At 60.1% G+C, this 13,538-nt stretch overlaps 1 protein-coding gene across 6 annotated transcripts in view; it reads right to left on the reverse strand.

Annotated features, from left to right (window-relative positions):
• Nucleotides 1-4,903: 4,903 nt before the first annotated feature.
• ADGRL1 (adhesion G protein-coupled receptor L1) overlaps nt 4,904-13,538 on the reverse strand; it is a 38,350-nt gene continuing 29,715 nt past the window's right edge. For 4 of the 6 annotated variants that reach the window (XM_044752042.2, XM_044752045.2, XM_044752044.2 and 1 more), the window contains 16 exons: nt 13,110-13,295; nt 12,783-12,821; nt 12,454-12,637; nt 12,169-12,291; nt 11,464-11,678; nt 10,996-11,166; nt 10,334-10,543; nt 10,026-10,246; nt 9,784-9,850; nt 9,338-9,429; nt 8,621-8,789; nt 7,250-7,405; nt 6,999-7,164; nt 6,777-6,905; nt 6,626-6,643; nt 4,904-6,188 (listed from right to left, as the gene is read on the reverse strand). In XM_044752042.2, coding sequence (XP_044607977.1) covers nt 5,446-6,188; nt 6,626-6,643; nt 6,777-6,905; nt 6,999-7,164; nt 7,250-7,405; nt 8,621-8,789; nt 9,338-9,429; nt 9,784-9,850; nt 10,026-10,246; nt 10,334-10,543; nt 10,996-11,166; nt 11,464-11,678; nt 12,169-12,291; nt 12,454-12,637; nt 12,783-12,821; nt 13,110-13,295 — 2,889 coding nt within the window. In that variant the 3' untranslated portion in view covers nt 4,904-5,445. The remainder of the gene's footprint in view (nt 6,189-6,625; nt 6,644-6,776; nt 6,906-6,998; nt 7,165-7,249; nt 7,406-8,620; nt 8,790-9,337; nt 9,430-9,783; nt 9,851-10,025; nt 10,247-10,333; nt 10,544-10,995; nt 11,167-11,463; nt 11,679-12,168; nt 12,292-12,453; nt 12,638-12,782; nt 12,822-13,109; nt 13,296-13,538) is intronic. The other 2 variants (XM_070492219.1, XM_014861687.3) reach the window with 2 other exon arrangements.

The following is a 13,538-nucleotide window of genomic DNA, read 5'->3' on the forward strand; positions in this document are numbered from 1 at the left end:
AATTTCATTTGTTAATCATTTAATTAATAGTCCCACTTCAGTTTCCTCATCTGATAAATAGGGATTATAATACATACCTTGTGATCATTAAATGAGGTGAAATGTAGGAAAGAGCTCTGAAATGGTAAATCTCAACATAAATGTTACTGTTCCCGGGCACGTGCGGGTGGTTGCCCCAGGTGTGGACAGGCACCACTAACAACCGCCTGTGGGTCGGAGGTGGTCAGGCCCAGCAGAGTAAGCCGTGTGTGTGGTGGAGAAGGGTATGTGTTAGGCAGCATCAAGGGCCCGAAGGCGAGAGAACGGCAGAGTTGTAGCCTCTCAGCTTATGCCAAGATTAGATTTCAGAATCGGTGTGAGGTCAAAATCACATATATTTACATTGAACTACCCTTATAGCCCCTGGACTTGCTCACAGAGCATCTCTCAGGAAGTCCAGTAGAACCAGTTCCTCTCCCAGATCAGGAGCAGGTTGCCTTTTCTTGGGTTGGGCACTAGCTAAAATACTGAGCTGCAGTTTCAGGTCCACGCTGAACGAGAGCCTTAGCATCACACAGTGAGAGACCGTGGGGACTGAGACCAGCTGAGGGAACAACCGAATCACAACTGCCAGCATTCTCAGCTCTCATCTCAGGCTCAATTCAACTCTCCATCCTTTAACAAATATTTATGATCAGCTGCTGTGTGCCAAACGCTGTGCTAGACAGTGGGGAACAGCAGTGAACAAACAGACCATCTACATTACCTTCTAGTGGTGGGGGCAGACAGTAGAAAAAAGATGGTTTGTGAGATGGGAGTACTGTGGGAGACAAACAAAGCAAGAGGGGTCAGGGGGCAGGAAGTTCTGGAGTGGCCCACTGCAGTTTCAGTGGGGCAGGGGGGAAGGCCTGCTGAGAGGCTCTGATTTTCAGAAGCCCTGCAGGAGAATAAGGAGCCCTGTGGAACAGCCAGTGCAAAGGCCCTGAGGCAGGCAGGAGGGGTCTACATGTTTATGGACAGTGAGGAGCCTAGTGTGGCTGGAGTGGAGGGAAGGAGGAGAGCTTTGGGGATGAGATCTGATGCTGTAGGGCCTTGTGGACCCTTGTGCTGACCTTGGTCTTTCATCGGGGCAAGAGAGGAGGCTGTTGGAGAGTTTTGAGCTGAAGAGGCACAAAATATGCTCACCAAGATCACTCTGGTTTCTGTGTTGAGAAAAGCCTGAGAAGGGACAAGGGAGTTAGTTAGGGGACTATTGCAGCAGTCCTGGTGAGAGACTGGTGGCTTGAACCAAGGTGGTGAGAACTAGTTAATTCTGGATGTTGTGAAGTTAGAGCCACCACTGAGTTTGCTCCAGGTTAGAGGAGGGATGAAACAAGGGGAGGAGTCTCGGCATGGCATGGACTCAGTGGGGAGGCCGGTGGGAGGAGCTGGGTGGGGGGTCAGGAGCAGCGTTTAGGATGGGTTAGGTTTGAGGTCCTACCAGACACAGACACCCAGGGCATGTGGAGGAGGAGGTCGTTGGGTGTGTATGGACCTGGAGCCCGAGGTAGAAGTTCGGGGTGAAGCTCTCTGTTTGGGAGTCGTCAGCGGATAGACAGTATTTAAAACCACCAGATGGCACGAGATCTCAGGGAGTGAGAGCAGGGAGGGAAAAGGTCCAAGGCTGGGCCCCTGGGCCCACCGACATGCAGGGGTCAGATGAGAAGGAGCCTACCAGGGACTGGGAAGGAGTCACTGGGGAGGTGGGAGGATAAATGGGAGGGTGGCCTCCTGGACACAGGTGTTGAACGCAGAGGGCTCGGGAGAGGTGCCTGCCCCATGAGTTGCCATTGTGCGTTGTGAACAGGGGCAGTTAGAGCTGAGAATGTGAAGTCCACGTGATGCAGTTCCACTGTGTTGTCGTGTTTGAAAACGTACCATTCCAGCAGCCCGCGGGAGTCGAGGAAAGGCGGTTAGAATCAGACCAGCCGGGTGGGAAGCTCCTGTGCTCTGCTCTAGTCCAGCCTGCGGACAGGTGTCCGGGCCAAGCAGGGCTTCTGAGACCCAACATGGCACAGTGGCCTGGGCCCGGGGGGCCTGGGTGTGCATCCAGGCGCTGTAAGCCTCAGTTTGCCCGTCTGTAAATGGGAGCTCTGATAACTTCCACGCTAGTGTCTGTGGATTCGCAGAGAGAGTGCCCCTGAATTGCTCAGCTAGGCCCAGGAACCTCAGAGTCCCCGAACCATTAGTGACCTGTGACTCGCCAGGCTCTGCTGCAGCTTCTCTTCACTTGGGTGCAGGTACCTCTCCATGCCAGAGCTCGGGGTGCCCTGCACGGGTCCACTCACCCGTGCCTCACCCAAAATGAGTCACACCACTCGTCATTCCAAGAAATCTTAATTTCTTTATTGTTTGATTTTTTTGACTCAACAATTTTTTTAAACTTTTTTTTTTCTGAAACGTTCTTGTTGTTATGAGCCTTTTGTTTTGTTCTCGTTAAATGCACTCGACCCAAAATTGGTTTGGCATATCGAAAAGGAGACCAAGGAGGGACTGGGGGAGTGGGGGCGGGGAGGCCCGAATGGACAGAGAAATCGAGGGTGAGAGAAGAGGAACACAGAGACGGCGAGGAAGACACAGGGAAGGAGGTGGAGACACAGAGAGAAAGGAGGGCCAGGGAAACCAAAACCAAAACCAAAACCAAACCCAGAGAAAAAGAACTAACCAGGTTTAAAAGCAAATGAATTCAGGAGCCCAAGGAAGGGAACAGGAGAGGAAACCAAGACCCTTCCTTCTCTATACCGGCCCAGCTGGGTTGGGGGTGTCAAGGCACCAGGTCTGGTTGGGGTGGGGAACACCTGGGCTCTTAAGGTGGCTTTGTGTGGGACTGCAGTGGTGTCCAGCCCCACCAGGTGACCCTGCCACGCAGCTCTGAGGCCTGGGAATCCACCTTAGTGATTCCGGCTGGAATGGGAACCAAGGGACCCTCTCTCCCCTTGATTGTCAGGTCTGGAGAGATCAAAGGAGAGCTGGGCAGGGGAGAGGGAGCAGGGCTCCATGCATGCCTCCAGTCCCTTGGGAACTCTCCCACTCCTCCCCCCCAAACCCTTTCTGCCAGCCCTCTCGCTGGTGTCAGAGGCAGCCTCCTCCGGCTCTAGCTGGGCTCCTGCCTGGGTCAGGCCAACTCCTCTCATCTCCTGCCGGCCGCCCCTCCCCACAGTGGAGCTTCTGGCCTAGCGAAGCCTAGGAAGCACACGGAGCTGTCTCCTGCTTTCCTCACAGAGCCGCCTGGGCAAGACCGTCCCCATGCTTACTTCTCATTCCTGTCCTGACTCACCTGTGGTCTTCTGGTGAAAGAGTTAAACCTTCCTACCAGAAAAAACCAGAGATGGAACCCAACCCTGCCTTCTCCACACACCTGTCCCCCTATGCAGGACAAACCACCATCTTTGGTCTGACCCCTTCTCCCCTAACTGATGGGGACAAACCAGCCCCAGCTCCCCAGGAGAAGGGAGGGGCTTTCTAGCAGCAAAAAGGGTCCCTCCAGCCACCTACCTTTCCCCCAGTTCCTCCCTAGAGCCCCTCTCCCTTAACCCAAAGAAGTTCATGGCAGCAGCAGACTTGAGACCCGAAGATGTTTGGAAACTCATGGCACTTGTGAGAAAAGAGGAAAGAGCGGAAGAGACAAGGAGGGCTCAGACCCAGCCCTGGGAAATGGCAATGACAGGCGGGGCTAGTGTGGCAATGGGACTGTGCTACCTCCAAAGAGCTGGGGGTACTGGGAAGGCCAGGCTGAGAGGGTGGGGAGGCCCAGGGGAGGTGCTCAGGAGACTGCCCAAGCCTGGAGCCTCCAGGGTCTGCAGGTTTGGGGCGGAGCCCCCAGAACGTGGGTGTCTTGACTGCAGGCCTGTATCTGGCTTTGCCTCCCTTGTGGGAGGGTGTAGGGTGGGGAAGGTGGTCTCTCACCTTTGCTCTCCTGCCCCAAGAGAAGACCATCTCACCACTCCCAGCCCCTCTCCTCAGTCATACCCACCACCATTGAACCCTGCCCCCCTCATCCTCCTCCCCCATCAACGTCTCTAGGTGGAAAACCAGCCCCTTCATCCCTAGCCCAGAGTCCCCAGGAGCAATATACAAGAAGCAGGAACTCAAAGGGACAGCACAGCCATCTTGGCAAAAGCATCTTTGGGTGTGAGGGTGCCTCCCCCGGGCCAGTGGGGAGGGGACGGGGACAGGTCCCGGTCCTGGGGCAGGCAGTGAGGTACACGCCCCAGGAGGGCTCACTGATGCCAGGAGCAGGAGGCGACAGACGGGTGCCGGGAAGGAAACGGGTTCTTTCTTTGTTTCGCTGTTGCTTCTAGATTTTGTTTTCCGTCTCTGGATTGTAAAAAGCTGCTCTGGCGGCCCGCCCACCCCGGCTGGGGATGCACATGTACACGGAGAAGTCCTGGCTGCCAGGCCCGGCGGCGCCGCTCTGCTCCGGAGAAAGCCCGGGCTGGCTGGGCCGCAGGCTCCCGGTGGCTTCAAGTGATGAGATTTTCTTTTTTTTTTTTTGTCTTTTTTTTTTCTTTTCCATTTCGTTGAAATATTTACAGCAATGGGGGAGGAGGAGGAGGAGGAGGAGAGAGGAAGGGGTAAGAGGGCCCCCTAGGGAAAGATCCAAGCCCAGGACCCACTCCCCAGGGAGATCCAGACCCAAAATCTGCTCCCCAGATAGCCGAGCCCACAGGACTGGGAACTGCCCAGATATGGCCACCCCTGTGGGCTGGGGGCCCTGCGGGGAGTTGTGCTTCATCAGGAGTCACCCCAAGGGAGGGGGTCATTGGGTGCACTTGAGGGCTGAGGGGGCAGGCTTGCTGGGGAGGCAGGGCAAAGAGCAGAAGAAAGGAGCTTCAGAGAATGTTCCACCTTTAAACCACCAGCCACAACTGCCCATTCTGCTCACCCTGGGGCTTTCTGCCAGGCCAGAGGCCACAGTCTCCAGAGAGCAGGGAGCTATAGTGCAGGAGGAACCTGTCCATCTGTCCTTCTGCTCCCACTGCTCCCTCTGGGTGCAGCTGGCAGCATTTCTGGCTACAGAGAGGAGCAGCTGACAGGTTCCATCCAGCAGGGCCTTTGGCCCAGGGAAACCAAAGCCCTCATTTCCCTCCAGGGGGTAGGAAGAGTAGGGGGAAGGGGGAGTTAAGAGTGGGCTGCACCCTTCCAATTTCTCCTTCCTCACTCCCCTGGGGACCTCTTGGCTCCTCCTCACTCTACTTCCCCCAAATCAAGCTGGTGCGCATGGCTGGTGGGAAACCCTGTCTGTGAACCTTGCACCTCAGGCCCCCATGGCAGAGTCCCCGAGGGGCCTGGAGGGCCCACGGCTGAGGGGCGCCTGGAGAGAGTGGCCCACCAGCCACTGCCTCCATCAGTCTCCCTCTCCCACCAGAGCCCGGCCCAGGGTTCCCTCCCTGGCCTGGGCCACCAGCCCCTGGTCCGTGAGGTCCCTCAGAGACTGGTGACCAGCTGCATCTGCCCATCCCCATCGGGTCCTGGCCCCTCGAGACCTGGGGCCGCCAGGTAACCCTCGTGGCTGGGCCGCCGCACCTGATAGTAGCCCTGCAGGGGGTTCCGGGCCACCAGGGCTGGTGGGCGCGAGGTGTAGTAGATTTCAGGGGGGCCAGGGGGCGCAGGTGGGGGTGGGGGCAGGGCCTCACTGGGCCCTTCGGGGCTGCTGTCCGGGTAGGAGGGCGAGTCCCGCAGGTTGGCCCCGCTGGCATAGAGGGAGTCCCGGCCCGGAGGGGAGGAGAGGGGCCGGCTGGTGGCCCCATCCTCCGCCGTGCAGCTCTCTGACTCATCCAGATCGCTCTGGTACAGCACCGACTGGGCCCGGGGCAGCAGCAGCGGCTCCTCCAGGGCTTTGTAGAGAAGTTCGATCTCTGCCCGGTCAGCACCCCCGGGCCCACCCGCCTCTTCCTCGCCACTGCCCCCCGGCGCTGGCGGCACAGGGGGCTCAGGTGGCGGAGGGCCCTTGGCGCCGCTGCCGCTGCCACGCAGGTTGTTGTGCACCAGCTCCGAGATGATCATCTTCTCGAAGGCAGCAGCGTCAGCCAGATTCCGGCCTCGGGGCGGCTCGGGGGCCCCGTCCCCTGGAGGGAAATCCCCGCTTCGCAAGGAGTAGCTGTTGTTGAAGTTACCGTTGAGTGGCAGTGTGTCCATGCCGCAGGCTTCCCGGCCGCCCAGGGGGTGCTCTGCAGGCCGAATGGGTTGCTCAGAGGCGCCGGGCAGCGAGCCCCACCGATGCGAGGAGGGGGGCTGCTTTCCCCTCGCTTTCTGGGGGCTCACCCCTGACCCCAGGGACTGGGGGCTCCTCACTGGCAGTGGGGACACCAGCTCAGCAGCAAGTTAGTGGAAGCGGGTGTGGGGACCAGTTCCCCCAGAGTCCCCTCCCAGCTGGGGTACAGTCTCAGCTGTGTGAGGAACCCTGGGCGACCAGGTCCCTTTCCTGTGCTTGGACCCTTAGCCCCTGCATTCCCCACCTGAGGCCCAAACACACACCCTCCATCAGCTGCCAGGCCAGAGACAGTGGGGGGCACTCAGTTCTCTTCCCTAAGTGAGGCCATCTGAGGGCCCACTGTGGCTTTCCCCTCCCGGTCTCGGAAATGTCACCAGAAAGAGTCCTACTTACTGGGTTCCCGGTAGCTCCCTGCAGGTGCCGGCCAGGAGGAAAAAGAGAGAAGGTGAGAGTGGGCTTGGAACACCGAGTTCAGACCCCTCGGGACGCAGCCCCCTGCTCCCCAACCTGGGCTATCGCCCTCTCCCAGCTCCAGAGTTCTCACCTGGGGAGTTGAAGACTGGGGGCGAGGAGGGATTGAAGCCCACCGACTCGGCAATGAGGGTGTTGTAGGGGCTGGTGCCCCCACGGGGCTGCAGCACGGGATTGGTCAGCAGGTGGTTCCCCATGGTACCTGCCCAGGAGGTCAGAGGTCACAAGGCAGCCGAGAGACATGGGCCTGGGAGTCTCGAGGGCCTGAAGGCAGAGGGGAGGGACGCCGCCTCACCTCGGTTCAGGGTGGGGGTGCTGTTGATGTCTCCTGCCATGAAGGAGGACTCCGTCTGTTTCCTCACGGTGTCATTCCACATCCTCCGGATTCGGCTCTGGGGACACAGCCCAGAAGTGAGGGGGCCTTGCCGCCCACCCTCCAGGACCTCTCTGAGACCACTCACCTGGGGGAACCACCAGGGACCTGGTCCCAGTGCTGCCCCGCTTCTTGAGCTCTTGGGTCCAACACTCAGCCCCAGGGAGCCCTACCTGGTGCCCTGGCCCCAGGCCGGATACCTGGGTCCCCGTGTAGTAGCGGGTGTTGCTCCGCATGGCTGAGGTCTTGAGCGAGCCGTGCGCGCCCCCCGGTGGGGAGCGGATGCAGCAGTAGGAGTGCCGCAGGCACTTGCTGTACTCCTTGTGCACCTGGGGACGAGGACAGACAGTTGGCAGCGGGCGCCCACCTCTGACGTCAGGAGCCTTACTGCGTCCTGGCTCCCATCCTTCCTTCTCCACCCCTGCCGAGTTTCCCACCCACCCATCCATCCTCTCAACAGAGCTTTGCTGAGCATCCTCCATGTGCCAGTCGTGGCTGAGGCCCCAGGGGAGCCCAGACAATTCAGACGTGAAGCCCTGCTGTGGACAGACACATAACACAGACGCAACATCAGTACGTGATGTGGACGTCTGATGGCGTCAGGCGCTGCGAAGAGAACTAGGGCCAAGAAAGGGGTTAGGCTGTGCTGTCGGGGTGGGGAGAGTTGTGATTTCAAATAGATCAGGGGAGGCCTCACTGAGAAGACAGTTCAGCAAAGACCTGAAAGAAATAAGGCAGTGGGCCCTGCTACCGTTGGGGAGAGGCAGGACACACATCCTAAGGAGGGTCCATGTCAGGTGTCGGAAAGAGCAGAGGAGAACGCGGCGGGAGGACGGAGGAGAGGAGTGGAGGGGGCCTGGGGGCTCCTGAAAGTATGTCGCTGTCACTCTGTGTGAGGTGGGGCTGTGCAAGGATGCTGCCTTTGACTGTGTGTCCTGGGGGCCATGTAAGGATGTCACTGTCCCTGGGTGTCTGATGGGGGCCAGAGGACAGCTGTGAGTAGAACAGGGATGCAGTCAGGCTTGCAGCCGGGACTCTTGTGATCGCTGCCTCCTTCACTCCCCACCTTAGCCTTACCCACCTCACTGCCCCCAGACCAACAAGGCTCTGACCAGCCCCCACTGCCTCAGGACAAAGTGTGCCCAGACTACCCTGCTGCAGTCCTGAGCCGCCCGCCTGTGTGCCCTCTCCACAGCCCTCTGCTTATCTCCTTCCTTTATTTTTTTTAAGACTCAGATTTTAACATATTTTATTTAAAAAGGAAACTTTCTGTCACCACGAAGCTCAGAGTTCATCCCATGACTTATTCAAGGGGAAGCGTGCCGTGTGGGTGGTGCTCAGAGTCCTCTGCCTCCTGGAGGGCCGCCACCACACCCTGCCCTGTGCTCTCCCTGCTAGCCAGTCCTTCCTTTCTTCTGCCTCAGGCCGCTGTGTCCTTTTCTTTTCCAGAACCCTCTTTGCCCCTGGCGGAATCCTCCCTGAGCCCGAGCCACACCCCCCTCACAGCAGACAAAGGCCCCACCCCACGCGCCTCAGCGCCTCACCTTCTTCTGTAAGGCGCAGTGAAAGACAAAGATGAAGACGCCCTGGAAGGCGTTGAAGGTGGTGAAGAGGTAGGCCATGACCACCGACTCCTTGTTGATGAAGAGGAGGCCAAAGGCCCAGGTGAGGCCCAGCAGGAAGAGCAGCGCGATGGCCCCTAGGGCCCAGGATCTGGGGGAAGGATAGGGACGTCAAGGCCCCTGCCAGCTGAGACGCCTCCCCACGGCCCTGCTGCGGCCCTCTTCGGGCGGGCCTGCACGTGGCTGCAGACCCACCTGGGGAGAGGAGGCCTCGGGGGGATGGCTGCCGGGCTGCACTTCTGCCCAGCCTGGGCCGAGGGGCAGGCAGAGGTCGGGGTTCGGGGCTTTCAGAGTGGTGAGTCGTTCCCAGCTTCCTTCATCTTTTTGGCCATGTTTCCACCCTTAAACTATCTTTTGCTGCCTGTTTCTCTTTAAGTTGCCCATGATGGACTCACCTCTGGAACTCAAGCCTTGCTCTAAGCACTTATGTCCTCTAAAGCACAGGTTGGATGTGCTAATGCCCTGTTTTCTAATACTTGTTAAGGAGATACATAACAAGCACAATAAAACACTGTCTTTGTCCTTAAAAATCACATAGTGTGACCCAAGAGGTGCGAGCCCCACGTTTTAGGAAACCCTAGGAGAGGCCGGGCTGGTGTGGGCGACTCGGGGACAGGTGTGTGGGGAGGGGGCGCTCACTTAATGTTGTCAAGGCGGCTGGAGTCAGGCTTGAGCACGGACGAGCTCCGGATCATCTTGTGCAGGGTCACCATGAGGAACACCAGGTTCACCTGAAGGGACGAGGGGAGGCGCTGGGCCAGGGTCCCTCCACCTCTCAGTGCGAGCTCCCGGCCAAGTCTCAGCTTCAACCCCTCTTCTTCAGGGCCACCTCTGCTGGGGTACCTGCCCCCAGGTGCTAGCCCCTGGTCTAACCGGCTGGTAGTGTGGCTCCCCCTGCTGGGAGGACAGGGCACCGGCCCCACACAGAGCAGGGGCTCAAATCCCAGCTCCTGGATAGACGCCTCAGTGTGGAGCTCTGCAGACCCACGGGGTTCAAGGGCTCGGGAAGAATGGGGGTCTAGGGTCAAGGCTAACCGGGATGAAGGACAGGCGGAGTACTGTGGGCATACCACCTTCCCACTTACCACGATAACGAAGGAGACGGGCCCGATGAAGCTCCAGATGAAGTAATTGTCCACTCGGAGCCAGCAGCTGTAAAGGAAGTGGGCCGGGGTAGACGGGGGCGGCGGGTCTTCCCTCCAGCCCCAGGCACCCAGGGACTCTGGGGTTGAGGCCTCGGGGCTCCGGAGGAGGGAGCCCAGTGCCCCAAGGGTCCCGGTCTAGGGGTGCTGCTGAGCAGGAGGCAAGCAGGAGGAGGGAGACTCACGCCTTCTCGGTGCCATAGCTGCGGTAGTCGATGGCGGCCGCGATGCCCACCACCAGGGCCGGGAAGCAGTAGCCGCCCAGGTAGTAGTACTTGGTGCGGGAGTACTCGCTCTCGAACACCTCCACCAGCAGCAAGTAGAGGTGCACGCCCTCCAGGCAGAGCCAGGAGAAGGCGGCCAGGAAGAAGTAGTGCAGCAAGCCAGCGAAGATGGGGCAGGCAACCTGCGGGCGGGCCGGGCGGGCGCCACAGGTGAGGGGCTGCCCTGCTGGGGGCCCCTCCCATGGCCCCCCGCCCTCGCCACAGCCCACCTCATACTGAGTCTTGTCTATCCCGACCAGGAAGAGCAGCTCGGCCAGGAAGAGGTTGATGCATAGGTTCTTGTGGATGGTGTTGCGGTCCGTCTGTAGCCCCCGCAGGAAGCAGAAGGTGGAGATACAGATGGCTAGGCAGACCAGGGAGATGACGATGCCCACCCAGGTGATGACCGACAGCAGCAGCTCATTGATGCGGCCCTGGTACTGGGGGACAGGAGCAGGGGGTGTGCTCAGCGCCTCTGGCCTCGTGCAGAGCCAGGCTCACCCTGGGCTCAGCCAGGTGCTGGCTGTGGACAAGGCCATGAGCCATGAGCTCCGTGATATGGCTCATCCGGCCTTCTGCCCGCTCCCCCCGGCCAATCTGCCGGCCCCCCACCCCACTGCAGGTGGCGCGCTCACTTCCTCATGCTCTGGAAGGCTTGTGGAGAGTTGACAAAGGTGACACCAACTTGCTTCTCTAGAGTGCCTTGGGAGAAGGTGGGACCATGACCAGGGAGAACCAGATATATGGCCTCATGCCCCGGGCAAGATTGGTGGCCCCCCCATGCCCATGAAGCTGGCTCCCTGGCACCGCCCATGCATCACGCTCTCGGCTGCCATGCAAAGCCGGGCCAGCACGCAGGCCCGCCCAGAGAGCGGAGCGCCGGCCAGCTTACGATCTCGCGGTGAGCCATGAGCACGGCAAAGTTGGTGAGGTGGCTGCAGGCACACGTGGTATGGGTCTTGTTGGACTCCACCAGGCGGCAACCCTGGGTCGACCAGTAGCCCAGCATGGAACGCTCCGAGTAGTTCCAGAAGGAGCAGTTAGCATTGAAGTGGTTCTTGGCCTGTTGTGTGATGGTGGCCAGTGGGTCAGATCCAGGGAGTCCCGTTCTAGCCCCCACACCCAGCTACAGGGATAGCGACAAGTGAGAGAGAAGTGCCTGGGGCTTCAGGCTCCAATGACAGTCAGAGATATCTGGGGACAGATAGCCCAAGCTGCTGAGGTGGGGGTTGGCAGGCTGGTGCCCCAGGAAGGGTGGTAACTTGCTCCCACGGTGGGAGGACACACAGTGGGGGGAATGCAGCCTGGGAACACGGAGGATGCTGGACCCCCAGGAGGGAGGAGGACTCCCTCGGCTCACCTCCAGGTGGGCCACGGTGAAGATGACAGGGTCCATGAGGAAGACGCGGCTGGACTCCTTGTTGATGGATGCTGCAATGACCTGCGAGTTCACCACCAGGGAGGCACCCCCTGGGCTGCCCGCGCCCGCGTCACCCGCCAGCTTCACCGTGGCATTCTCAGTGGACAGGAAGAGGCCCAGGTTGTTGTAGAGAATGAAGACGACCTTGACCACCCCTGGGGAGGACAGGCACAGTGGTATGTGCCGTCACCCCTCAGCCCCTGGGCCCTCCGAAGCCAGGCCGTGGCCCAGGTGAGCGGGGCTCAGGGAGCCCTTCCACGGCACTACTGCTCAATTCCAAATGGCAGGGCAGTGAGCCAGGACACACAGGGCTGGGTCCTCTGCCCACCTCTCACTTGCTGTGTAACCTCGAGCAAATCCCTAACCTCTCTGAACCTTAGTCTCAAACAGGACAATCCTCCCTGAGCTATGAAGATCAACTGCTACTGCCCAGGAGAGAGGCCTGCAGACAGCAATGTGTCTTAGATGCTATAGATCCTTGGAGGAACCCCATGAATCTGCTAAAATGTCACACTAGCTTGAGTGGGAGACATCTCTGTGTTGTTATGGGTCCCAACCTTTTCTCAGATTCTTCAGCCCGAGGCAAGTGGAGAACAGCCCTGCTCTGTGAGCAGGCGGGGAGGCTAGCACGCGCCAGGCACTGACCGTTTCGGCTGTTCTGCTTGATGGTGTTGGCCGACAGCTGGATGGAGTTCTCGCTTGGGTACTCCTGGGGGAACACCAGCTCCTGCACTTGGCCCTCTGTGTTGAGGACTGTGACCTCCAGGACTGTGGAGACAGGGGATGGCAGGGCACATGTGGTTGGGGTCTGTACCTGGTCCGGGGGCCTGGGCTGCAGCAAGAGGCTTGAAGTTGAGGGCCAGGGTGTCAGGACATCTTCGGGTTCAGGATTTGCACCCGGACTTGCGCCAGGGTGATTGCAGCACTCACCCACATTCTGCTTGGCGGCCAGGAAGCGGGCGGGCTCCCTGACGTTGTCGGCCAGCAGGAAGGCGCCCTCCTCTAGGACATCCAGGAGCATGGTGGCTGTGTGCACCTGCTCCGTGGCGTTCATGTCCTTCCAGGACTCGAGAGCCTCTGGCCGTAGCAGGTTGTCCACTGTCTCCACCACAGCCTGCGTGGGTGGGGGGCGGTGCCATAAGGCCCCCACATCCTCCAGGTCCTCGGGCTGGGCTCCGTGTCCCCTCCTCTCACCCGCCATCCCAGTGCCGCCAGGGGTCGGCCCACCCCCTCAGCCGGCAGGAGCCTCGGGGCCTCACCTTGATGTAGTCCTTGCAGGTTCTCTCCCGCTTGTGCATCTAGAGAAAGAGACAGAGGCCATGAGGCCCGGCCTGGCCCACTGCCGTCACCTCCACAGTTGCGCCTGGGCCCTGGGGCGCTTGCTCCTCTGCATCTGCACCGATCCGGGGCTGGGCCATGAGAAGAGCTGTTTCTAAGGCTCCCCAGCTCCCAGGACCATCCAGGGCAGGCTTGGGGTCCGTCCTTCCTCCCTCTGACCACTGTGGGGTGCAGCCCAGCTCAAAGGTAGCAGGCCAGACACTCCTGAGCCCCCAGGGCAAGGTGCCACCCCGCTGGCCCTACCCCACCTTGTTGTAGTTCTTGCCAGCCGACTCGCGTTCGATGGGCCGCAGGGCCTGCAGCTGGGCATCCAGAATGTCCAGCAACTGCTCCATGAGCTTCACGGAGGAGGACACGTCCCCCGCGTAGATGGAGCCCCGCGTGTGGCGGGCCAGCTCGCTGGCAATGTTGGCCGCATTCTCCCCGCTCTTGATCTGCATGAGGCGGGAGTGGGCCCCCACTCCGTCAGAGCCTGTCTTGCTTCCCCACGTTCCTTGTACACATGCCTGGCCTGCTTGGCCCCCTCGGCCCTCTCTCTGCTGCCCTCCCCTCCCCATCTTCCCTGCTCCCTCTGTAGGCCAGGGAGGGGACCCCACAGTCCTGGCTCCCAGACCTGCCGGCCTGTCTGTTGCCCCAGTTGCTCCACTGCCCCTGCCGTGCCCTGCGCCCGGCCGCCC

Source organism: Equus asinus, chromosome 20 (genome assembly GCF_041296235.1).
Source record: "Equus asinus isolate D_3611 breed Donkey chromosome 20, EquAss-T2T_v2, whole genome shotgun sequence".
Classification (NCBI taxonomy): Eukaryota; Metazoa; Chordata; class Mammalia; order Perissodactyla; family Equidae; genus Equus; species Equus asinus.